This window comes from Protopterus annectens, chromosome 1.part2 (assembly GCF_019279795.1).
Source record: "Protopterus annectens isolate FY-2018-M chromosome 1.part2, PAN1.0, whole genome shotgun sequence".
Lineage (NCBI taxonomy): Eukaryota > Metazoa > Chordata > Ceratodontiformes > Protopteridae > Protopterus > Protopterus annectens.
In genome coordinates, this window is record NC_056727.1 from 384,682,678 (window position 1) to 384,710,460 (window position 27,783).

A 27,783-nucleotide genomic window follows, 5' to 3' on the forward strand; every position below is an offset into this window, starting at 1 on the left:
TGTACTAACTTTCAAAAATGTTTATGCATCTGAAAATGGGATTAATAAAGACACTGAGTTTAACAGTTTTAATTAATTTGGTTTTAGTTGTATAGAGGTGTGCCACAGAGCTCAGCAACACTGTTCATTGTCTAAGTAATGAACCAGAAATCATCCTAATAAGCTTGTTCAGAAAGAAGTGAAGTTAACTTTGTTTTGGAAAGGTTTAGATTCCAGGTAGGTGCCACCTTTTTTCTAGGTGGATGCATACGTAAAATCCCTTTCAAGAGTAGCCTGATCAGAGATCATGATGAAAGGAGAGGGTACATGGGCAGATATGAGGAAATAGCTGAGTGATGAATCTTTAGAGAGGAATACGATAGGCCAGAGGATAACAACTTGGACAAATACATGCAATAAACACCCCTTATTTTGTCTGATACATCCCAATCTCAAACTACAACTAACTGCCTAGAAATTCAGTTTTGATATCTTTTAGGCACTTTTTTGTGAAAATGTGCAGCAGGTATTAAGAGGCACAGAAATCTGTTAATAGGAAATCATATATTGGTAAACAGAGATTTGCTAGTTGGTATCATGCTGAGACCAGTGCCAATTAAGGGATTCTGTACCTCTAATTTTGCAGTATTTGTCCAGGTGTTGCTGACTGTTATAACACCTGCAAGAAAAGTATCTCAGCTGCAAACTCTTATGGTTAGTCAACCTTATTTGGTATTTCAGAGAGAAAGGGTTTCTTTGAAAACAAATAGTACAGTTGTGCAAGTAAATTTACCATACTAGTACATGTCTTAATGATCACTGCTACAGTAGCCTTAGCTATATGAATTATATCCTAAATTTACCATACTAGTACATGTCTTAATGATCACTGCTACAGTAGCCTTAGCTATATGAATTATATCCTGGCATGAAAACAACAGCCAGCCAGCTTTATGGCACCCTCCATGCACCCAAACTGCCAGGCAGCTTCAGCTGAGTGGACTAAAAGTCAAGTTTTGGCAAAAGGTCCTTCAGAACTTTCCTGACAACAGGCAAAGCCCTAAAAAAAAAAAAAAAACAATGCAAGGAACAAAAAATAAATGTCTACATCCTGCCGTAAATGGAGGGACGGAGCAGCTACAGAAGTAGTGATCATTTCAGCATCTACTGTTATGACAAGTTCACTTACACATCTGTATATGTTAATCATAATTAGCTACATGGGCAAATCACCCTAGCCAACTACATTTGGGAGGTGGAAGGAAAACTGTCAAGGAGTCCACTGAGAATAGTTCAAACAAAGCCCGAAGTGGAACTAGAGAAGGAATCGACCTTATCTGTCGCTCATCTGGTCTGGATAAAACAGACAAACATTTTTGTTTTCATTGCAAGCAGCTTTATTGCACACAAATATCAGGAATTAAGCTTTGTAACAAACTTAAATAAAAACTTATAAACAGACTGACTACCACACCAACACATGTTAACATTCTGGCTGTTCTCTCAAAATGGCACTGCTGCCTCCATGTGCTCACTATTTATATGCATTTGCCTGCATTTGGAAATGCTTCTTAAAGGTACATGCACACTCTCTGATCTACATCCTCCCTCTTTGAGAAACAGTCCCTATACGAAATTCCAGTATTTAATGACATGCAATTTACAGAAATGATCTTTTGACATGCAATTATACAGAATTACTTGCCATGCAATCATACAAAATCAGACACACATAAAACAATCATGTCCAGGTTGCTGTGTATTTTACATTAGGTCTGGAAATACAACCTGATCATGTAACACAAAAGTCAGAATTTGATCTAGCAACAGGGACAGTCAAGGAATGTCCAACCTTGGGGATAACTGGGACATCATCAGGAAGGGGAATGAATATGGAGACATGTTCTTCGGTATGAACATTGTCAGGGTTATTCTGAGATCTAGAGTCTGTATCACAGGTACGATGCTGCAATATCATTTTTGATACATCAAGAAGATGACTTGTGGTTTCTTCTGTATTCTATACCCTCAGATTCCATTAAGTTAGATCTCGGTTCAGCACATACACCTCTCACTTGACCAGTTTGATTAAAGCCTTTTGCAGTTTCCATCTTCACTGTCTTCCTTTAACCGGATGAAGAAATCTCCTTGTTTTATCATAGCTGGACTTCTGAGAAGAATGCTTCTTAAAAAGTTGGGTTTTGCTTGTTCTGTTGTTTTTAGCATTAGGCACCAATAAACTAGAACTGAGAGGCAAGGTTGTTCTGGTTTGCCTAGATAGAAGTCTCTGAGCAGGCAAGCCACGTAGATTGCCATAGCGTATATTTCTGAGATTAAGTAAATTCAAGATCGGTATTGTCATGCTTTGACCTCTCTAGTAATTGCTTTGCATTCTGTACTGCACATTCAGCAAGGCCACTGGACTGTGGGTATTCAGGAGTACTATAACATGGATAAAGTCCCACTCATTTAAAAATCTCTGAAATAACTGACTGGTAAATGGAGAACCATTGTCAGAAATAACTTTGTGTGGACTACCATGGACAGAAATGACGTTTCAGCTTAGTAATAACAGCACTGGACGTTAGGTTAGGTAGCAAACTGATCTCAAACTACTTTGAATAGGAGTCTACCAGCACTAAGTAATGCTGATTCTTCCACTCATATGTCAGTTGCTACTGTTGACCAAGGTAGTTCAGGAATATGGTTTAGCTGATGTGACTCTTTCTGCAAATGCGGTTTAGTACTGTTGCACACTGAACAAGAAGAAGAAAGCACTTTTATTGCCTTTCAATAGAAGAGGCCAAAATACTAGTCCTCTCGCCCTTCTTTTGGTAGAATCTGAACCTGGGTGGCCACGATGCAAAATCTGAATGCATTCATGTTGTAAGGAAGTAGGGACAATAGCTTTGTAACCATTAAAAATGATACAGTCTTCCATCAGCATTTTATCTCTGTATGGAAAAGAAGGTTGCACTTCTGACGGTACACAAGATTGCTTTGACGGCCATCCTACACCGAGGAAGTGGTTGAGCTTTTCCAAAACTGGATCAGTATTTGTATGATCTCACAACTGAAGTCTCTTGGTAGAAAAATTACACACTTCGAAAACATCAGTCAAAATTCTCTGCATCAAGCTGTTCCGTGGTATTTCTGGAAAATCTAGATAAGGTATCAGCCAGATAAAGAAGTTTACCTTTTGTATAGACCATTTTGAAATTATACTTTTGCAATTTGAGCATCACTAGTTGAAGTCTTGCTGGAGCTGAATGCATAGGCTTCTTTAAAACAGTGACTAGCGGTTGATGGTCAGTTTCTATCAAGATAGCTCGGCCATAAATATAATCATGCAACTGTGAACATGCAAACACAATAGCCAAAAGTCTCTTCTCAATTTGAGCATACTGCATCGCAGTTTGGGTAAGAGTTCTAGCTGCATAGACAACAGGTCTGCCCTCTTGAAGAATAACTGCACCAAGACCGAACTCTGAAGCATCACAGGAAAGAACTACTGATTTGTGGACATCATAGTACCTTAATGTAGATGGGTTGGCAATTTGCTGTTTGAGGTTATCAAATGCTTTCTAGTGTTGTTCTAAACATGACCATGTAACATTTTGTGTGTCAGCTCTCTCAGGCGCTGATAACTCACTAAAGTCAGGGATAAATTTGCCCAAATAAATAGTTAACCATACCAAGAAAATGCTGCAGAGCTTGGACACTGTCTGGAGCTGGCATCTCAAGAATGGCTGCTTGTTTAGAAGGATCTGGTCGTAAGCCTGTACTGTTAAATAAATGACCTACATAACTAACTTCTGATAGTCTGAATATGCATTTCAAAGGATTGAGGTTTAAATTCACTTCATACTCTCTGTCCAGAACTTTCCTGAGGTTTCTGTTATGCTCTGCTTCACCACTGCCTGCAACCAGTAAATCATCAGCTATTGTTGCACACCGGTAGCCTGAAAAAATTTGCTCCATGGAGTACACAACTGGAAGTTTGCCCTAGCCTGTCGTCAAAAACATCAGAATGATCTTAGAAAATGGTTTCACTGAAGCTGGAACATGTGCTTACATGATGTATTGCATTAGTAAAAGAAAGTTTAATTCTCAAACGGTCTCCGAGACCAAATGACTACACAGGTCTTCAGACTACATAAAATTGCAAGCTGCAACTGTTCCCAGCCAAATAGCATGAAAGCCCTACTGAGCCTTTGGTTTGAATCTCTTCACATCCATAAGCAACAAGCTTCAAACAACTGACCAAATTAAGTTGCTCACCAGCTCTCACTTTAGCAAATGTTTCTGCTGACATTACATTACACTTTGAACCAGTGTCTACTTTGAGCTCCCTGGATTTACCATTGATCAGGACAGTACAAAATACTTCATTTTTTGCCAACAAATCTACTGCATTAACATTTTCACTGACCACTGATACACCATCTACATAGAAAGTAGGGTTGCAGCTCTCTATATGATCAACTTGCTTTTTTAAATAGCCTTTTTTAATAACTGAATTAGGCTTGCTTGATTTACAACACTTTTGAAAAGGATTCCATTTGTTTATACTTGTGGTATTGCTGACCAAATGCTAAGCACTTCTCTCTTGTAGACTCATCACTGGCACCACAATTACCAAGAAGACTTGAGTTCGGTTTTGCTGACTCACTTTTACACTGTACTGAGCATGCCCTTTTCACTGAGCTCATCCTGGAACTTGCTAGAAAGTTACGGGTCCTCCATGCCAGACCCATGAGGGGTTGCTGTTGCCATGTGCTTAGGCCTGTTTCTGATTGCCACATGTAGCATGCTGTCTACATTTGCTCTAGAGGCTGCTGAAACCATGCTCTTATCACTTGCAAGCATACTTGTGTGCCTTTCTGTGAGCTTTACATTTGTTTACCAGGAAAGTTGGACTTGGAACAAATCCAGTTTCAGTGGAGGCCCAGGGAGAAACGCTCCAGACGCATGTCTTTGAGCTCATAAATTTGACAAATCTCTATGGTTTTGCTTAACACTAAATCACTGTCATGAAGCAAAATCTCTCTCACTAAAGCACCATTAACACCACACACAAGCCTGTCCTTTATTCACTCGTCTTTCAAGTCACCAAATCCGCACGTTTTGGCTTTATTTCTCAAATCAGTGATATAAACTGCAAAAGTTTCACCTGGCTTTTGGTCTCTTGTATAAAATAAGTGCCTCTCTAATGTAACATTTGTCTGTGGGTTGCACATTTCTCTAAATTTACATTTTATGCACTCAAGGTCCTTTCTTGATTCACCGGTATAACAATATGATGGTTTCCCCCTTTCCTGCATATACTGCCGGTGCATACACAAATGAACACTCTCTTTCAATAGCCTCTGACCCAGCTAAGTTAAGCAAAATGAATGTCCTTGTACGTGCATTTTTGTCAGAAAAAGATCCTTGTATGAAAATATCGTATTCCTGCTGACATACTCTCCAATTCTCTGCTGTATTATGATCAAGCACAAGTGGACTTGGTCTGCAAAATGCCTCTGCCATAGCAACACACAGCAGTGAAGGTGCTTAAAATTACACACACACAAATATATATGCCAAAACATTATGCCAGTACTTGTAATTAAGCCCAATAGCACAACAAACTATGAAATTAAACTGTACTTAGCCAAATAAGTCTCCATAGCACAAGAACACTCTGAAATTACTGTACTAATTGTACACAGCAGAAAAAGCTCAGAGTAAGAAACACTTCAAGATGAATGCACTTTGCAAATAAACTGAACACAGCACAAAAACTTTTTAAAATGACTGTACTTTGACTGCACTTTGCAATATAACTGCACTTTGCACTGCACCCAGCAAACTCTTTGAAATAACTGCACAGTAATAAAGTGCACACACTGCAAACACTTTGCACATTCTGAGATACTTTGAACAACTCTAGTTATGCTTTGAATGGCTTTGTTCAATGCTAAATAGTAGTTAGTACCCAAACATAGTCTTTTACTGAAAAACATGCAGTCGCCTTGCTCTTTAAGCTCAATTTTCCCCTTTTATTGTACTTGCTATGCCCTTTTAATCTCTTATCATGCTCATTACACTTTTCTTGTGCCCATTTTACTTTAAACATGCTCGTAATGTAAGCCAAAAGTAATTCTGAGCCCCACATGAATATCTCTGCTAGTCTTTTCAGATAGTGGTTTTGAACATTTTGTTTAATTAATTAAGCTTTTTGTGCCCCTCATTTGATTAATAATGTGTTTTGCGCATTATAAATGCTCTGTTTCATTTACTTTGCCAAACAAATCATTTGGGCAGCTTTTCATTACCTTAAGTTCGTTTCTGGCCCTTTTTTTTTGTTAGTCTGAACTCAGTTTCACTCAACCAGCTTAATCTCCCTTCACCTTCAACTCTGCACCTCATGGCTTGAAGAAGTTGCTCTCTTAATCCCGGTTCTGATGCCATGTCACACGTCTGGTCAGGATAAAACAGAAGAATATTCGTGGGTTCAGTTCAAGCAGCTTTATTACACACAATCACATCAGGAATGAAGCTTTGTAACTTAAACAAACTTATAAACAGACTGACTACCACATTCACACATATTAACACTGGCAGTTCTCTCAAAATGACACTGCTGCCTGCATGTGCTCACTATTTATATGCACAGGACCCTCTCCTCCTACCACCCAACACTACAACCTGTGAGAGATGCACTTATATAGCCAAAATGGAAGCAAAGCTCTCTCCACCCAAGATTGTGCTAAACAGTCAAGAGGAGAAGGTTAACACCCACACTACACCTCAACAAACACATAGCCCTTCCAAACCGGCACCACCAACACCCACATATAGCAACACTAAATCCACATATGCAGAGGCCCTTAACTGTAACCTGCCCAAGCAACAAAGACCTCTGAAGCTGAAACGCAAACAAACACCAATCACAACCAATGTGTCACATAGTTCACAACACCAGTGTGCCACCCAGCAACAGCCCCTAAGGCAAGACAATGTACCTAACACTTTAGTCATAGGTGACTCTATAGTCCGGCACACTGATGTCCCTCTCACCAGGTTGAAAAAGGAGAAAGTTACAGTCAGCTGCCTGTCGGGTGCCAGGATCCGCCACATAACGCATGCACTTAAGTCACTCCACAACAAGTACAAATATGACTCTGTTACTGTCCATGTTGGAGTGAATGACTTGAGACGTACCTCCCTGGACTACATGAAAAGAGACATGGAAGAGCTCTCGGATCATGTGGCCCAGGCAGGTATGACCCTAGCCCTGAGTAACATCCTGCCTTCACCCAGAATGATACCACAATATAAGGATAAAATGATTGACTTCAACAATTGGCTAAGCTTATGGTGTCATTCAAAGGGGATCAAGTATCTGTCTGCCTGGGATGACATGATTGACAGACCACGATGCTTTGCCAGAGATGGTCTGCACCTGTCGCCCCTGGGATTCGGGTTACTGGCTAAGGTTCTTGCCACCCCTATAGTGCCTTTTTTAGGCAAACTTCAAAGGACAAAACCACCACCATAACAGGTACAAGCATGCAAAATCTGAAGGTAATGCTACTCAATGCTAGAAGTCTAAACCTCAAAATGCACTCTCGAGGCACTCCTAAAAATGGAGAACATAGATATCTGTGCAGTAACTGAGACCTGGTTCAAGACTCCAGAGAGCACCCCTGCAATACCAGGCTACAACTCTTACCACACTTTTCGGCCACCAAACCAGGACCGAAACACTAAAAGGTGGAGGAGTGTCAATATTCACTTATTCACACCACCAGGCTAGTTGGCCAACACAATGTGTCTGAAATTCTCCAAGTGCAACTAACACTAGGTAAGACTGCAATCCAAATTGTAGCTTGCTACAGATCCCCCACCATACCCCAAGATTCTCACTACACCTTTCTAAACATACTGGAAAATATTAAGATAGAACCAAACACCCTAATACTGGGTGATTTTAACTACCCTGCCATTAACTGGGAAAACTACTCATGTCCCAACACCTTTGCGCAACGGTTCTTGGAATTCATAAATTCCAACGCCCTGGATCAACTAATCCATAGTCCCACCAGGGGCTCCAATATCCTAGACCTGGTCATTACCAACATGGGAAATCAATGCTCCATACCTATGGTCACCCCCTCGTTAGTCAGGTCTGACCATAAGCTAATCACCCTTAACATCCACATCCCACCCCCACCCCACCCCCAGTAAAGAAACCACCATAAAAACTTCTCTAAAGCCAACTTCATGCTACTCAAGTCAGAAGTGACAAACTTCATGACAACCATGCAGACGGGAACTGAAAGTTCAACTGCTGAATCCTACACTACGGCACTGTACGAGCACATCCACTCATGCATGAATTGTGCCATCCCAAATAGAACCAAAATGCTCTCATCCAAAAAAGGAAGCCAATCTGGTGGTCCCCTGCCATAAACAAACTTTACAACAAAAGGAAGAAACTTTGGCAGAAAAGAGGAAAATCCCAGGATGCAAAAAACTCCCTTACTAGCCTCAGTAAGAAACTGAGATGCCTCATAAAATCCTCCAAAGCTAGTTACGAAAATAAAATTGCCAAAGATTCCAAAGACAACCACAAAGCATTCTATAATTATGTCAAGAATCTAAATGGCAATGCTCAGATCTGCTCGGAGCTAAAACAGAATGGCATTAAATATACTGATCCGAAGGATATTGCCAATATCCTGGCAGATCGATTCAGTGCCAACTTCACCCCACTCTCACCCCCTAAATGGCCCATCTCAATACCGAAAGATTGCCAAATTCCAGTAATAACGGCCACACAGGTACAAAACGCACTCTCTAAAGCCAAGAATACAGCATCCATGGGACCAGATGACATCCCGGCTGTGTACTACATGAACTACAATATGAACTGGCACCTCACCTAAGTGTCATGTTTAATCATAGCCTCACCTCAGGTTTCGTGCCCACTGAGTGGCAGAGCTATAGGTATCCCAGTCTACAAGGGGGGATCCACCTTGGATCCCAGAAACTACCGTCCCATCAGTCTGACAAGCCTTATCTGCAAGGCCATGGAACGTATTATCATGGAACTTATAAACAAAGACATTGGCAACCTTCAAACACTGGACCCCACCCAGTTTGGGTTTGTGAAGGGCCGATCTTGTCTCCTGAACCTGATTGACTTCTTTGAATCAGTCTCCAGAGCCATGGACAAGGGTAAGGTGGTCCACACAGCCTATCTAGACCTTGCCAAGGCCTTTGACACCATCCCCACTCTGGAATCATAGATAAACTTACTAAGTTTGGCATTAATCCCTATGTCACCCAATGGGTTGCTAAATGGCTTACTGATAGAACCCACACTGTAAAAGTAGCAGACTCCAAATCCAGCTCCAGACAAGTGACAAGTGGAGTACCTCAGGGTTCAGTCCTGGGGCCGCTCTTGTTTGGCATCTACTTCTCTGAAGTACAGGTCAACACTAAGGGACTCTGGCTAACAAAGTTTGCAGATGACTGCAAACTGGGAGCCATTATTGAATCCCCAAATGATGTGGATACTCTACAAAAGGGCCTTACAGAAACAGATGCTTGGTGCCAGAGCCATGGGCTCAAGCTCAATGCCAAGAAATGTATTGTTATCCCTTTGGGAAAAAACATGTATCCATGAATTACCATATAGGTGGCAGTACACTAAACACAGAAAGTGTGATAAGAGACTTAGGGACACAGGTGGACAGTGGTCTCACCTTCGATAACCACATCGCCACAACAGTCAGGAAATCCTTCTATGTGGCACACCTCATCACGAAGGGCTTTTCATCCAGAAAAAAGGAGGTCATTGTCCCACTGTACTCATCCCTCATTAGACCCATTATAGAATACAATGCCCCATTTGGTATGTACCTCTCAAGACATCTGCAACAACTGGAAAGGCCTCAGAAATACCTCTAAAAGAATCACAGGCCTAAAGCAGATGCCCTATGCTGACCGCCTTAAAAAACTCCAGCTATACTCTGTCGCATATCGTCTACTCAGAGGCGATCTCTGCTTAACATACAAGGCCATGTCAAACCCAGAGCTGTTGGACATGCTACACTTAAAGAAATCCCAATCCCTCAGAGCTACATGCTCCAGGGATCTAAACCTTGTCATCACAATAAACAAAACATGTTGGAGGGATAGGTTCCTGACCCAGAGACTCCCCAGACTCTGGAATAGATTGCCCATACATGTCAAGCAGAGTGCCTCTTTGGACCTCTTCAAGAGGAACCTTGACGATTGGATGGGAGAAAGCAAATTCACCCCAGGGATCACGTCAGTCGCCCTGCTAGACAGGGGTCCAGGAAAGTAAATAATGTGGGAAGAAATATTCAGGGAATTGTTATGGCTAGGCTTGTATAGGCCCTAGGGCTGATAGCCTAGTACTAACCTATGAACATGCCTACATCTGGAAATGCTTCTTAAGGTACATGCACATGCTCTGATCTACACTGTGGTTTGTAAAAGTATGTACAGAGAACCAAGTTGTAGGACCTAGCCCTTTCCAAAACCCACAGATGAAGCAAAGACCGTGTTAGAATGGGTCTTCACCTTGACTGGAACACTTTTGTTATGGTGAGTATAGCAAAAGGCAATAGCCTTAGACAACCACTTGGAAATAAAGTTTGTTTTGACAGGGGATGTCCCTTCTTACTTTCACAAGAAATGAACAACCGATTTTAAGATCTGAAAGATTTTAGTTCTGACAAGATAGTACCACAGTTGTCTGTGGACATACAAGGTATGGCATATCCTTTCTCCCTCCTTTTTAGGTTTAGGAAAGAAATAGGGACATGAACAGTTTGGCTTAAAGTAAACTCAGATACCACTTTAGGCATAAAAGAAGGATTAGGTCTCAAAGAAACCCTGTCCCTATGAAAAATGAGATAGGATTGACTTACCAAAGAGCTTGCAACTCAGATAACCTTCTTGTAGAGATCAGAGCAATCAGAAAAAAAACTGTTTTCCATGTTAAGAACCTCAAATTAGCCAGGTCATCTGGTTTAAATGGATCAAGCATTAGCTCTCTAACACAAAATTAAGATTCCAAGGAGCGGCCACTGTTTTTTTTGGGGGCCTCTTATGCAAAACCTCTTTCAAATACATTTTGACAAGAGACTGCATTAAGAGGAGGATCCATGGGCAATCATGCTGAAATGGTATATAAATGAACCTTGACAGAAGAATAAGAAAGACCATAAAATAGTAACTCACACATTGTAAAACCAGAGAACAACTAGTCCTGAAAGGCTGCTGGTTATGTTGTTGACACCAAGTAGAAAACCTTTTCCATTTGCTAATATGTGACCTTCTAGCAGCAATCTTTCTCATCTCCATTAGTACATGCAGCACATCCTCAGTAAACAGGTGTCTAAAATATCATTCAGGTAGTCAGCTAAAGTTGACTGATGTCAGATTGTATCAAACACCTCTGTTTTTGTGTGAGTAGATCCAGTCTATAACATGCTTGTGGTAACTGGCCCTGTCCATTTCAAAAAGACGGGAGATCACAGTTGCCTGGGCCAAAATGGAGTCATCACAATGATCTTGAGGGATTCCTTCTGAATCTTCAGAAGTACACTGGAATTTAGTGGAAAGGGTGGCAAAGCATACAGGAAATTCCTGTCCAAGGAAAAGAAAAGGCATCAGTCTTCCAGGCCTTCTTGCATGGAGTCCTGGAACAGAATATTGCAAGTTGACTGTTCACAGAGGAAGCAAATAGGTCTAAGTGAAGAACACTCATCAGATGGAGCAAATCTTGGAAGACCCCATTCTTGAGGGTCTGCCTGGTCCTGTTCAACTTGCCTGCCAAACAATTCTGCTCTGACAGAATATAGGATTCCTATAGTGTGAGACTGTCCTGTGAAGCTACATCCCAATCTAGCATGGCTAGTCTGCAAAGGGAGTATGACCCCCCCCTTGCTTGCTGATGTACCATATCTGTGATATTGTCTGTAACCACTTGAAGAGTTCCTGGGAACCAAAGACAGTTCAGACAGTTAAGTGCCTTGATCAGGGCAAGCTTCTCCTTGACATTTATGTGCTTGCATTTGTTCATGGAATCCCACACACCCTGAACTTTTATCCCTACTGAAACTGCTCACCAAGCAAAGCCTAAAACATCTGTAGTGACTAACTGCTTTGGAACAGGAGAGAGAGAAGGAGAGACCTGGATTGAAAGATATTTATTGTCTCCACCAAATGATTTTTCTTCTCACAAATCCCAGCAAAAAGATTTCTATGGCACTAGTAACACACCTGAATAAAAACCCTTCCTCATCTGTGAAGAAAGAACTGGTTCTATTACTCTTTGGAATAGCATGTGATAAAGAACTGCTGGAAACAAAACAGTCTGATCTGCAGAATGCTGAATGGCACCTGGAAAGGAGAATTTCCACCTACTGCCCTCTGTATCCTTGAGGGATGATTTTTTTCTGGAAGAAAAAAAAAGGAGGCCAGGTTGGGAGGGATTCAAATGATCTCTTGAAATAGCTTTTCAGACATGTTGGACTGTCATTGGTTTTGGGAGGTTCAAGACTTGGTTTTGGAACCACTGTGATATTTCTTCTTAAGATGATTCTGCTTTTTGCCAAAATTGGATGAGGAGATAGAAAATGCCTTGGAAAAATCAGACCTTAGAGATTCCCTGGATCAGTTTGCCACTTTCGTCACATATCTCTGCAGCAGAGGGGCCAAACACTAAATCTCTATTCAAGACTGAATTTAAAATATCATCATCATCATCATCATCATCATCATCTGGGAGGATCTGGGAATTCAGCCTTGCAAACTCTCCTCAAAACAGTACCAGTGGACATAGCCCTGGAAGAAGTATCAACGGAATCATACACACTGTAAATAATGAGTAGTGACTGTGCGATAGACGAAACCAAGTTATTTAAAACAGATTTTTCCTCACAAGAAAAAGAACTGCAGCTAAAACATTCCTTGTACTTTCACAATTAGTCAGAACAAACTTTAACATACGAACCTGACAATTCAACTTAGCAGCAGTGGAATCAACTAGAGTTATAGCTGCTGGTTCAAGTTTGGGAACGGTGCATAAAACTTTAAAACACTGAGGAACTTTAGACATTCTATCTGCCTTTTCAGGGACAGCTATCTGACTATCAGGAACATTGCAGAAAATAATGCACACATCCTCTAAAGCAGACATAACAGAAGGAATGGGTATAGGATCTAGAAAATCCTTCTGTGACAACTCTCAGTATTTTCTAAGGGACTGAGAAACCTCAGGGTTCTTTGGCTAAAGACACTGGCACATTAGAGCAATAGCCTCAAAGAAAGAAAAACTACCACAGGGAAAATCATAAACAGAGCTCTCTTCCGAGAGAGAAGTGTGAGGAAAAAATCTATCCATCCTTGCATCTTCATGTTCAAATTCAGAATCTTGAATCACTTCAGGAAAAAAGGTCTCTCTCTTTCTTTTACCACAAACTACTTTCCAAGAAAGATCAATACCCTGAATTAAACACTAAACTAAACCCAGAAAACTACGTCTATCCAAAGAAATTTCAGGAGTACATAAAAGCTTGGTTTTCCGTTTCATTTTGACAGGACAAATTGGGCCAGCCAGGTTACGAATGGCAGCAGGGATAGGTACACCATTCTGACACAATAGGGAAAATTTCCTCTTGCAGGGCCAACAAAAGTAGTTCATCCTTGCCTATTGAGGGGACCCCACAGCTACAAAGGATGTGGCTAACCCCGGTTCATATTAGCTGCAGGTGCTACACCACAGGGATCCTGTACAAAAAAGGAGTCGTCTGAGGTACAAAAAATGGCTGAGGCAAACTGCTCGCCTGCTGTAGTAGCAACGGCAGTTTATTTTCTTTTTGTGTCTGCAAGAAGGACCAACCGGGGAACCTGTAGTCTGTTTCATGGTCAAGCCCACAATGGTGCCTCTTTCAAGGAGAAGACAAACAGCAAATGCCAGTAAACACTACCAGTCTATAAAAGTTAGTTTTTTTTTTAAGAAAAAGCAAAGCAAAAAGCACTTTAAAACACCATACAAGATGTAGAAAAATAAAATAAACAAGTTCTACACAGAAACATTTTTTTCAGTTATTTAAACCAACTTTTAAACTGAAAGGGAAAAAAAAAGCTATTTTTAAAAGTATGTTACAGTACTGTGACAGCCCAATGAAACTCAACACTCAGCTTTAAAATAATTTAACTTAAGTGGAAAGTAATAACACAGCAACACAAATAAGAAAATGGAAGCTTTTTTTTTTTATTTCTCCAAAGGGCATTCATCTTCTCAACCAAGGAACAGCACAAGCCGACTGCCAATCCTCAAAAACCTCAGAGGAGCATACTCTTCAGCAGTAGTAAAGTTCTGAAGGGCTTAGTTTCCAAACTTGTCTTTTAGTCAGTTCAGCTTGGGATGCCTGACAGTTTGGGAACATGGAATGTGCCCCGAATCTTTGGAAGTTGGCTGGCTATTATATCCTTGGCAGTATACAGACCATACAGCTAAGGCTACAATAGTAGCAATTAATTTTGTTGAAGACTCAGAGGTGTGAAATACAAGCTTTTCATCAAAATGGAAGAAAAAAAAAAACAATTTAAACGTTGATTAAATATTTTAAGATGCACTTATGGTGACACATGTGGTGATACTTATTTTGTACTTCTCTGCTTTTTTGTCCATTTACCTGTTTGCATTTTTTTAATCTGTTCCAAGACCTTAGTCTTGCAGCTTCATTTGTAGTGTGTGAAGACTGTGCATTACTTTTAATATTTTAACATTGTTTATACACTTTAATGCACTTCTACTTCCACAAGTAAAATTACTTGTAAAAGGTAATTTTTTACTGTATTTTGAACACAGTCTGAACAACCTTGTAGCTTCTTTCACAGTTGTGGCAGTACTGTGATCTGCTACCCGACATGACCCTTAGTCATTTATTACAGTTACTGGTAAATTTCTTCAATGTCTGGTGCCTTAGTCTGTGGTAGGTTTGGAGTACTGTGAATTCTGCTTCAGGGTTTGTGCTTCAGTACTTTTTACAACTCTATAAACCTTCTTAAAATTGTATTCCAGTAATCTGGTGCCTTAATCTGTGGTGGGATTGCAGTAGTGGCAGTACTGCAACGTCTGCTGTAGTATTTGTGCTTCAGTACTTTTTATAGTTGGATATACCTGCTTAAAATTGCATTACATTGCTTTTCTGGTTACCGTGCTGTGGTTTTGCCTTTTTTTTCCAGTCTGCCCCCCGAGGCATTAAGCTAAAAGTGTTTGAAATCCTAACCACAGGATTTGAGCTTCAGTCTGAAAATTTTCTCCAATCCTTTCACCCTTTTGTTGTTGAGGTTTTAAAAGGCTGCATCTCCAGCTTCCACTCCTCCAAAGTCCCTCCCCTCCCCTATTTTATTGCTATTGTACTATTTAAGTACTTTCACACTCACCGATTTCCATATATCCCTGATACAAAGTACCCACCCAGTAAACTGGTACTGCACTTGGGTAAACCTCTCTTACTACAAATAGTCTCCTGCTCATTTTCCCAGACAACACATCTGCTAAGCACTCTAGTCACATTCTGAGGGGGATCCTGAGTTAATCCTGCTCCATCCTTGGTAGACAAAAGATTTATTTTGTTTTGCACCTCAGTTAACTGTTTAAGTTTTGTTGTAGCATTACACTCACAAGCAGTCTTTTTGTTATTACATCAAGAGTTTAGCACTGCCCTGTATGGACAAAAACACACAGAAAGTAAAGTTTATCTATAAAACTTCCCTTAGAACAGAAACCTGTAACTTTATGTGGCTTAAACAAAGCTATTGTGCACAGGCAAGTTTACAGCAGCTAGTTTGCACATTAAAACAGCACTTCAATCAAATCTTACCACATTCTAATCTAGTCTGCTGCCAAACCCCAGAGACCACCAAAGGAGACCTCTGTATAACCCAGTCGATGACCTACAGTAGCCCATCTAAATACAGGTCTGGACAACATTTCCAAAGTCTCCGTAGCCACCTTAGTAGCTATGGATATCCTAAGACAATGTAGCAAATGTCTCATGTTCACAGACAACTATTTAATCCTTAAGAAAAACAAACAGTATGCAAGGGATGCATATACACAATTTCACAAGAGGCAAAAATCTGACATACAAGACACGTTATCAAGAATACACACACATACACACATATACACATATACACACACACACACACACCAACCTAGGTTGAGGTGCTATCAGCGTCTTAACAAACCTCAAAGACCTCCAAAGCCTATAAACATTAACACCTATCCTCAGCAGTCTCTGAAGCACTCAAAAAAAAAACAACACCCAACACCACACACACTCCTACACCAAGTGGAGTCCCAAGAGCAACGCCCATATGGCAAGGCAATGCATTACCCACAACTATTGTCATAGGTAACTCCATTGTACGACAGACAGATGCCCATTCAGCAGACAGAACAAGGAGAAGATAACAGATACTTATCAGAAACCAGGATCGACCAAGTTATGCACACACACACGTCACAACACCATAGTTACCACTATGATTTTATCATAGTCTGTGTGGGAGTTAATGACCCAAGAAGTATTTCCCTGGACAATATGAAGAAAAACATTGCTGATCTCTCTGGATACGCATCTCAAGCAGGTATTTGCCTTGTATTAACCAGCATTCTAACTTCACCAAGGATGATGCCATAGTATGAAAAAAAAATGACTGACTTCAGTAACTGGTTCAGTTTCTAGTGTTTTTCCAGGGGGATTCAATATCTGTCAGCATGGGAGGACATGGTTAATAGACCACAGAAGGTCTGAACCTGTCTCCCCTAGGCTTCAGAATACTGTCTAAAATGTTACCCACCCCTTAGTGCCTTTTTAGGCAATCACAAACTTATCAACATCACAAATAAGTTAATGCTCAATGCTAGGAGCCTAAACAACCAAAAGATGTTAATGCACAATGCTAGGAAACTAACCAAGAAACTCCACAACTATTAACTACTTAACTGCTCCTCATTATGGAGAATACCGACATTTGTGCCGTTACAAAAACATGGTTTAAATTTGCAGAAAGTACCCCAGCAGTGCAAGGCATCCGTGCCCTCCAACCATGCACAGAGAGGTCTCAAACTATATTAGCGATACGTATATATACATTGCTTAAACAACAACTAAGTTTATAACAGCAATAATTAAATGCCCCTATTTTGGGGCCTTTGTCTCCCCATCATCTTTGACTTTGTCCAGATTTCTTGCACTAACAGGTTGAGAGGTAAGGCTATTCATACATTATGTCTCCATTTAAAATGTCCTGCCCTAGTTATCAAAACTTAACAGCTCTGTATTCAAGGTCTAAGCACTTGGATGATCCAGATTTGTTTTGCGACTGTAACAAATTAGCCCTGCTCTATAACAATTATTAATTTATACCCCGCCTACACCCAACGATTTCATGACAGCAGCTATCTCCAGTGTAACTTACAATTTCACCATCCATTCTCCTGCCAAGATAGAAGTCCAGTTGGCATCGCTGAGAGGTTTAACTTCCAGTTCAGAATCCAAGACCTCAGAATGAGCAAAAAGAGCAGCTCCCGCATAGAAAAGCAGTGCAATCCAACCCCTCATAACATGGGACCGATTTGGTAACCGTAAACCCCAAACAGATACTAACGTAACTGTGCAGCTGCCCGCCATGTTTATCTATAAACGTTCAAAAATGAGGAAGTGGCGATGCGCGTTGTGAAATGAACTGTCAGTTCAATTGGATTGCGCCGATTTAGGCGTTTGTGTGGCTTTCCTTCCAACATCATCACAGGGGCGTGTCTATTGAGTACAACCTCATTTAGCTGTATGACAATTAAATTTTAGCGTAGGGAGTCGGGACGAAGATGTGGGCAAATGTGTGAATGTTTAGTAGTACTGCCCAATTGCCTTTTTATTTTCATAAATAATTTTGATACATTCCAACACACATTCACGCAGAAATTATACATCTCAACCTCTTAGAGCAAGAAATCTAGAAAAAGCCATAAATAAAAGTGGGACAAAGGCCCAAAAATAGGGACAATTTTAAATATTGCTCTCACAAACTTAGAAAGGTGATAGAATAACAAGTTTAACATTAGCATGAATTTTTCTGAAGGATATGAAGTCTGAAACTCAAATGTCTGTCCTTATTTTCTAACTTCAAGTGATTTGCCAGCAAACCACAATTTTATGAAAAATGGACCAAAAATATGAGGCCAAAATCTGGACAGTTTGCGAAAATCTGTACATTTTGAGAGGTATGCAGTAACTTAAGTCAATTTGCGGTTTACAGATTATACTTACTGAACTAAATGTTTTTGTTTTCTTCTTGAAAAATTATTTGCAACAAAAAAGAGAACTCTGCAGTCAACAATATGTTTGACCTATTTTTTCCTGCTTGGTGGATAGCTTATGAACAGACTTGCAGTTATTTTGGCAGAAGGCTGAGTGTGTGTGTTGTCACTGTCCCAACCTCAGTTCATCCTCACATTTATTAATTCTGCCCCATGTAAACAAAAACACTTCTAAGCTCTCTCCTGGTAATGAAGTACATTTTCCACCACTCTTTCTGTGAACTAGTATTTCTCTCAATCCAATCTAAATGTACCTCTATCAGTTACCCAGGCCATCTTTGACTCCATCATTTTCTTGGGTGTAGCCATGCATACACCAAGTAAACCAGTGGTGTGGAAATGAACTCTTATGGAGACAACAGTGCCCAGCACAAGAGCATCATTTGTCCGAGCTTCAAAGATTGAAATTAGAAGTGTACAGGTAAGCCAGGAGAGAGAGTACCAGTGTGTGAATGATATATGGCATGCTTTTTATGTAACTAGCTATCCAATTAAGTATTACAGCCTGGAGAGAAAACTGAACACCTTTAATGGCACCAAAACTTTAATTCCCAACTCAGACACAAACAGCAGCAACGTGAGCAGTTCTGCTTCAAGCACACATGATCATGAAATAATAAGTGAACTAGTTTAAGCTGTGCACAGAATAAGCACTGTATTACAGCTAAATGTTTAGTCTGTGTACATGCATCACTTAGCATACCTCTCAACTGTACAGATGTTCACAGAATGTCCAGATTTGTGCCTCTTATTTTTGGTCTTTTCCTCATAAAATGTGTGGTTTTCTGGCAAATCATTGAAGATTGAAGTCACTAAATAAAATTAAATAATGACAGACATTTGAGTTTTTATATCTTTCAGAACATACATAATAATGAAAAACCTGTTATTCTAGCAACTTTCTAAGTTTATAGGAGCAATATTTAAATTATGTCCCTATTTTTGGTGCATTTGTCCCCCCCCCCCCCATTCTTTCTGGCTTTGTCCAGATTTTTTGCCCTGAGAGGTTGAGAGGTATGCTTAGTGGCATATTCAAAATAGTACCCCTCCCCACATTCTGAGCACTTCTGAACACTTTTCATTTTACAGCACTAAGAAGCAATACAATAGTAGCTAACTTGTCAAGTCTTCAATGTCATTTTCTAACTGGAAAGGGCTATGTAGACTACCTGGTCATCAGTGAAACCAGAAATCACCCTTGTCCTTTTCCTGGAAAAGGCATGAACTTTTTATTGTATTTTATTGTATTGTATTTATTCATGGATTTTTAACCAGGAAGGTTGTCAGCCTCTTGGACTCCTTTCAGCTACAGCCTGGCCACAAAGGCAATCATACAGTATATTCAGGTTAACTAACTATTCATTCTCCACAAGCATTTCTCTAATTCCTTTTCTGCCTCACACCTACCACTCTACAAAATCTACCACTGACATACTCAATAGGAAGAAAGTATAACACTAACTCTTGCTTGTTCAATTATCTTTAACATTTTGTAAATATGAATCTCGCTTTAATGCCTCCATGTAGCATATAACAAACTAGGTGATATTTGCTACTACTATAATATAGAGCCTACTTCTGTGAGTCTTATTCCAAATATGTATAAAATTCCACTAATGACCTACTGTTTCTATAACATTAGACTGATATTATTATATACATTATTGGTGCTTAGCCTTGATGATTTGTACAAGGTGCATCTATGTAACAGATTAGAATATTCCTACTAAGCATTTCTTGCCTTGTATTATACATTTTTGAGCCATATTTGTATACATTTGTTGCACTTATTTTGTATTTTACTGTTGTAACTGGAGCTTTTCTCCCTGAGCCTCTGCTGAAAAAGGACGTGCCCAGTCAGACTTTCCCTGGTAAACAAATGTAAAATAAATAAATAAATAAAACTTGCTGGTAGCTATCACAGCAGGAAAGCAGTAACACTGTCAGGTGCAACTGTTACAAACACATGCAACAGTGTTACAATAGACTAAATCTTTACTATGATGGATGTCAGACCTGGTTGATATTACACAACTTAATGTTATACACTGTATGTTTATATCTTGTAAGAAGTGAGTGTAACACAGTGAGCGAGGAAATACATATGTTCACAAAAATCACATGCCATATTCAGAAACATATCGTAGTTTGTTGGAAGCTGCTTGAAAGGAAGTAATTAAGAAGGTTAAGTTTGATCTCTGTGGCAGTTATGTCAGCTTGTTTTCCTAAGGTGTTAAAAAAGATTTTTCCTAAAGTTAAGATATCTAAGTTCTTTATAAATTTCTCCTGATAACAGATTCTAGTTGGCTGGGGCAACTTTTGTAAAGCTCTTTTTAACCACTGATTTGATGAACTGATGTCTTTAGAGTGAGAGAAAGATCTATCAAGTTCACTGCATAGGTCATAAGGTAATTCCGATATTATGAATTTGTTGAGGCAGTAATTGAGAAGCAATCTGAAAGAAATCTGGCATGTTGACTTTTAACTGTAGTACAGTCATGCTCATATATTGGGAAAATGTGTCTGAAATGATAGGGTATATGTATTTAGGTAGAATAGGGGCAGTCATGGGGAGAGCTTACTTAAATCTGGATATGATGACATTCTTGAGAATAGCAACATAAACTAGGGCAGAGCAAGCTTTTAGTTGTTGGGTAACCGAGAAGAGATGTTTTGGTATGTTTTTTAATGCAGAATGTTGTGCCAGTGAAGTCATTTATATTTGTATTTGTATTTGTACTGATTCACCTATTGAAGCAAGCCTTTTTTGGGATGTAAATTCTGAGGTGAGTAGTACTGGAATGTTTTTGGTAGAGGCTGAATAACATTGTCGCAGTCTTGTAGAGATTAGAGGTTAGTTAGTTCTGAACTACTAGTCACAACAGAGAATAACAATTATTTATAGTTTCTTTTGTAGGTTAGGGGAGGAAGGGTCTGAGTTGTCCAGTACTGTATATGCTTACCTAAGTCAGGACAGAGGAGTTGAGATACGGAAGGTATCATTTATAAACAATGAGAATAAGACTGGTCCAAAGACTGATCCCTCAGGAACCCCTAAAGTGAATGTTCCTGAATCATAGGTTCATAGGTAGGTACTAGGCTATCAGCCCAAGGGCCTACATAAGCCTAGCCAGCAAGGTACCATAGCTTACACCACCCAAGAAAGTTATTTTCCTGTGCCGCTGTCCAGCAGAGACACAGAAGTGATCCCCGGGCTGTATTTCCTATTTTCCATCCACTCATCAAGATTTTTCTTGAAGAGTGCTAATGAAAACTTTGCTTGACATAGATGGGTAACTTGTTCCAGAGTATAGAAAGTCTCTGGGACAGGAATCTATCCCTCCAATGTGTCCTGTTTATTGTGGTGACAAGGTTTAGGTCCCTAGAGCATGTAGCTTGGAGGGACTGGGATTTCTTTAGGTGTAGCATGTCCAACAGCTCTGGGTTTGACATAGCTTTATATGTTAGGCAGAGATCACCTCGGAGTAGGCAATATGCTATGGAGTAAAGCTGGAGTTTTTTGAGGCAGTCAGTGTAGGGCATTTGTTTGAGGCCAGTAATCCTCTTTGTGAGGTACTTCTGTGGCCTTTCAGCTGCTGCAGATGTCTTGTGAGGTACATTCCAAAAGGGGTGTTATACTCTATAATGGGTCTAATGAATGACGAGTACAGGGGAACAATGATCTCTTTTTTTCCTGGATGAGAACCCTTTTATGATGAGGTGTGTCACGTAGAAGGACTTCCTGACTACTGTGGTGATGTGACTATCAAAGGAGAGACTACTGTCCACCTGGGTCCCAAGGTCTCTTATCATGCATTCGGTGTTAAGTAGATTGCTGCCTATGTGGTAGTTCATGGGTACAGAGTTTTTACCATAGGGGAGTGAAGAATGTCTGAAGCCTAGGGTTTGTAGAGTATAGATAAGTAAGTTATGGTTAATAGACTCAAATGCACATTTTGTGTCAAAAAATTACTCCTAATGAAAAATTGCACCTTTGTAGTAGTTGCTTTCCATGGAACCATCTATTTTGTCAGACAGATAGTAGTACTGCAGTAATTGTATTATGTCTCAATCTAAAAACATGTTGGTATAAGGAATCCATACTTGTTTATATGGCCAAAGATTTAATCATATAGGATGCTTTCAAATATTTTGGTTAAGGGTCCTGCAATGGATATGGGCCTAAAGTCTTGCTATTGAGAGTGAAGGGACTTTTGGGAGGTGTACAATTAAAGCATGCTTAAAATAGGGGGAGTGGGATTTAGCCTATCATGTAGAAAAGATTGCAAATGTGTGCAAGTGGTTTGGAGATGAATAGTACTGCTATATGGAAAAAGAAAGGATGTAATTTCCCACTGAAACCCTGACCACCAGACTTACTTAAATCACAAGCAACGATGTAAACTTAAGAACCAAAAATGTCACCTCTTAAATCAAAACAAATAGTTATGTCCATTAATTCTAAACTGAGCTTGGGATTAGTTTTATTTCCCAGCTTCCCATGTAGTTTATATGCTTCTTTTAGAGACTGTCCAGAAGTAAAAAGGAGAGGCAAGTTGTGAGATTTCAGAAGTGGGGCTTGCTGCGGGTGTGAGCTGAGAGGAAGAAGGGAGTGGGGAAGTATTTGCTATGTAAGGTGGAATGAGGCAAATGTTGTTGAGTTTACTATGGAGATACTGGTAGCAAAATCAGTTAGCCAATTTACATTATTGTGAATTGCAGAAAAGTTACTGTTATGTTTGTAACTGTTAGAGTTTATTTCATTGATAACTGCCCAGAACAATTTAGAAGTAGCTGGTATATCTATTTGTTTCCTTTTAAGGAATGATGTTTTTGTCTCTGGTAAGTTTACATTGCTGTCTATGATTTAGGTACTTCTAATAGTCAGGGTTTCACTGGGGAGATTTTCACTTCATCCTTGCTTTTTCTTTCTGCTGTATCAGGAATTTTACTTCTTTGCTTAGCCAAGGGTAACTTTTATCCTTAATTCTAAGTCTGGTGAGGGGGAACCTTATCCATAGGATCATAGGAACATAGGTGGTTACTAGGATATCGACCTAGAGGTAATTTCAAGCCTAGCTGTTTCATCCCAATGTAATGCTATAGATACTCTAGTCAATACCCAGGATTGTATTTATTTATGACTGCCCATGTGCAGGACGGTTGTGGGAGCTATCCCTGGTAAGAATTTATTGTGCCCCATCCACTTATCCAGGTTCCTTTTTAACAATGTCATAGTGGTGCTTTGTTTCACATGAATTGGAAGCCTATTCCAAAGATGCGGCAGTTGCTGGGAAACAAATTTGTACTTCCAGCACATCCTATTCAAGTCATAGGTCATATTTAGGTCCCTGGAATGGGTAACTCTAGTCCCATTTGATTTATGGATGTGCAGCAAATTCATTAGGTTTGGGTCAGAGACTGCTCTGTAAGCCAGGCATAAGTTTCCCTTAAGAAGGCTATATGATAATGAGTATAGTGACAGGGACTTTAGTTGGTCTGCGTAAGGTATGTGCTGGAGTTCCTTGATCTTCTTAGTTAGAAACCTCTGAGGTCTCTCCAATTGCTGCAGGTGCTTTGTATGGTACATGCCAAAAGGGGCACTATACTCAATTATGGGCCAGATTAGTGAATAGTATAGAGGGCTATAACCTTCTTTGCTCTAGAGGCGATGCCTTTGCTAATCGTGTGCTATGTATAAAACCTTCCTTACTACAGTAGGCACATGGTGATTAAAGTTAAGGTTGCAGTCTACTTGTGATTCCAGATGTCTTACCATGTTGTAGGTGCATAGGGTATTGTTGTTAATTTGATAATGTGAAAGGATATTATTTTTACTGAAGGAAATGATTATGCATTTCTTTGCATTTAGTTTGAGACTGTGATTAAGACACCAGTTGTTGGTCTGTGTAAGACCCTCCTAAAGTATACTGACATCATTTGGGGATTCAGTAATTGTGCCCAGTTTGCAGTCATCCACAAACTTGGTCAGCCACAGCCCCTTAGTTTTGGCTTAAACGTCTGAGAAGTATATACTAAACAGTAGGGGGCCCAGTACTGACCCCTGTGGCACCCCGCTGATGAAAGGTCTGCCGGATGATATGGAGTCCCCCACTTTGATAGTGTGTGACTGGTTTATGAGCCAATTGGTAACCCATCTTACAACAAAGGGGTTTACATTCAGTTTGCTAAGTTTATTGATAATGTCTGAGTGTGGGATTGTGTCAAAGGCCTTTGCCAAGTTGAGGTATGCTGTGTGTACAGATTTGCCTCGTCAATGGCCCTGGTCACATTTTCGAAGAAATCCTTCAAGCTTAACAGGCAGGATCTGCCCTTGACTAAGCTGAATTGGATCAGATCCAGGGTTTGGAGGTCACCTATGTCTTTATTTATGAAGTCCATGATGATACGTTCCATGGCTTTACAGATGAGGCTGGTCAGACTTATGGGTCTATAATTCCCTGTGTCGGTTGCTAAGGCACCTTTGTGAAGGAGAATAACTGTTGCTGTTCTCCATTCCACAGGAACAAAGCTACTGGTTAGGCTGTGATTAAATAGGGTTCTTAATGGTGGTGCTAGTTCATGTTTTATTTTGTTTAGTAGACAGTCTGGGATGCCGTCTGGTCCCATAAAGGCTGTGTTTTTTGCCTTAGACAAGACTTTAATGACCTGTTCTTCAGATATGTAGGGTGGGGGGAAGTTGGGTTCAAGGTTTGTGATAAGTTTGGAGGGGATAAGGGAGTGAAATTTTTACCAGATCTGTCCACTAGCAGGTTTGCTATCGCTGCAGGATCAGTGTGTGTGATACCATTAGTCACTAGTTTGGCACATGCTTGGGTACTACCTTTTAAGGGGTCTACATTAAAACACCGAACATTTGAAATGTCAGGTGTTCTAATATCGACCCATTTTCAGCGAATGCTGAAAATATTGAAGTAACAGGAAACCAAACTCTTTCCTAGGGAAAGAATTTGGTTGTCCGTTTCTGTTGCTTCGGTATTTTCAGGGCTCTGGTGGAAAGTTGTGGGTCGGGTTCAGGTAAGTGTGCGATTGTGTGGACGTGTGGGTTAGGGTGGGTTAGGTGAGTAAGGGTTAGGGTATGGGTCAGGTAAGTGTGCAATTGTGTGGACGTGTGGGTTAGGGTGGGTTAGGTGATTTAGGGTTAGGGTGCGTGTGAGGTGACTGTGTGATAGTGATGGACCTTAGGGTTAGGGTTTGAGTTAAGGTAAGTGGATAGTTAGTGGTGTTTGTATAGTTTAGTGTAGGGTTAGGTGTTAGAGTTTAGGTGTATGTGTGTGGATTGCTGTTTGTTTGGTGTGCTTGTGTTGTGTGTATGTGTTTTGGAACAGCAAATTGTTTCCCTAGGAAAAAATTTGCTGTTTCGAATGTTCGATGTTTTTTTTTTCGATTGCTAGGGTTCGATATTAGTACACTCAACATTTTGAATGTTCAGTGTTCTAATATAGACCCCTTTTAAGCTACATATGTAGTTGTAAAAGGCTTTATGATTATTCTTGGCTGTGATTGCTACGTTTTTCTTAAAGCTATCCTTAGAGGATTTGACATGTTGTCTTATTTGCCTGTTGAGGCTGAGGAGGATGTTTTCCATTGTTGGGGCCTCACCTTAGTTTTCTTAGACAGCAACGTTTTGCATTTGTTGTAAAGTTTGTTGATGCTGGTTGTCCACCAGGGCAGCTTTTTTTTTACTTGGGGCTCTGGTTTTGATTCTCTCTGGAACAGCCAAGTCTATACATTATACAAGTGATTGTTCAGGGTTTTAGTGTAAGCTTTGGTGTAGTTAGCATTTCCAGCTGGGGGTGGGGCTTGGAATGCATTTATACTTTTCCCTAGAAGGGTATAGTTTGCTTTGGTAAAGTTTTTTAGTCTGACTTCACCCTTTGTGAGTTCTGGAGTTAGTGCCAGTTCGAAGGCGACTGATTTCTGGTCAGATTTAACTAATGAGGGTCCAACAGCTGGGGTGGTGCAACAGTTTGTCATGTTAGTGAGGACCAGATCTAGTATGTTTGTTCCTCTTATTGAGGTTTGAACAATTTGTTCCAAGGCATTTAAGTTAACAAAGTCAAGGAACTTTTGTAGTAGTGAGTTAGGGCTAGAGTATGCTTCCCAGTTAATGGTGGAATAATTGAAATCACCCATGACCAGAGTGTTTGGCAATATTTGGGTTGACTCTAGTTTGGTCAAGTAGGCCTCTTGCGCATCATGATCCATGGAGGGGGATCTATAACTAGCTGTAACTTGAATGGGGGTCTTACCCACAGAAATCTGAACATGGAGTGACTTCATGGAGTTGGCAAGTCTAACTAGTCGGGGGTGAATTTATCTCTAATATAGATAGAAACACCACCTCATTTGGTTCTCACACATTTGTTTTGTGGTCTGAAGGCATAGAAGGCATTATAGCCTTGCAAGGATGGGGTACTCTCTGAGGCCTTGAACCAGGTTTCTGTGACTGCACAGACATCTACATCCTGTAGTGACAGAAGTGCTTCCAGAGTGTGCAGGTTTTTGGTTTAAGCTCCTAGTGTTTAGCAGCATAACCCTTATTTTGTTATGGTTGGCAATTTTCACATCGGCAATTTTGTTTTTGAGGCCTTGCCTAAAAAAGGCACTATGGGTGAGGCAAAAGCCTTTGCCAGCAGCCAAAAGCCTGGTGGTGCCAGGTGCAAACCATCTCTGGAAAAGCAGCGAAGTTTGTCAACCACATCATCCCAGGCTGACAAAAACTGGATCCCCTTTGAATGACACTAAAAACTAAGCCAATTATTAAAATTGATCATTTTTTGTTTATACTGTGGCATCATTCTAGATTAGGGTAATATGCTGCTCAAAGCTAGGGACATACCTGCCTGGGACACAAGCTCAGAGAGCTCAGTCATGTCTCTCTTTGTATACTCCAGTGAGGCACATTTCATGTTGTTCACTTGAACATGAGCTATGACAGAGTCATGGTGGTACTTGTTGCTAAGAGATCTGAGTACATGCATGATCTGATGAATCCTGACATCAGACAGGCAGCTGACAGTGACTTTCCCCTTATCTAACCTGGTGAGTGTGACATCCATGTGTCTCACTATGGAGTCTCCAATGAAAAGAAAATTTGTTTTTTGACTGTTATGCCTTAAGGGGTTGGTAGGTGAGACACTGGTATTGCTATGTGTCCTGGGTGCTGTGGGAACAGTGTTAGTTGTTGCAGTCTTTTGTTTTGGAGGTCTCTGGTGGTTCGGTAAGTTTTATGAGAGAACCTCCGCATATGTAGATTTATATGCTGGATGCATACTATGTGTATGTGTAGTAGTACTATGTGCATGAGTAGTGGTGGGTGAGTTGACAACCTCTTCAGTGTTACTGTTTTGAGT

At 40.3% G+C, this 27,783-nt stretch overlaps 1 protein-coding gene across 1 annotated transcript in view; it reads right to left on the reverse strand.

The window, feature by feature from the left end:
* The window catches only part of TMX4 (thioredoxin related transmembrane protein 4), a 640,042-nt gene extending 622,287 nt beyond the window's left edge, over nt 1-17,755 (reverse strand). Inside the window, exon 1 of the mRNA XM_044056560.1 lies at nt 17,509-17,755. Coding sequence (XP_043912495.1) covers nt 17,509-17,720 — 212 coding nt within the window. The 5' untranslated portion in view covers nt 17,721-17,755. The remainder of the gene's footprint in view (nt 1-17,508) is intronic.
* Nucleotides 17,756-27,783: the final 10,028 nt, after the last annotated feature.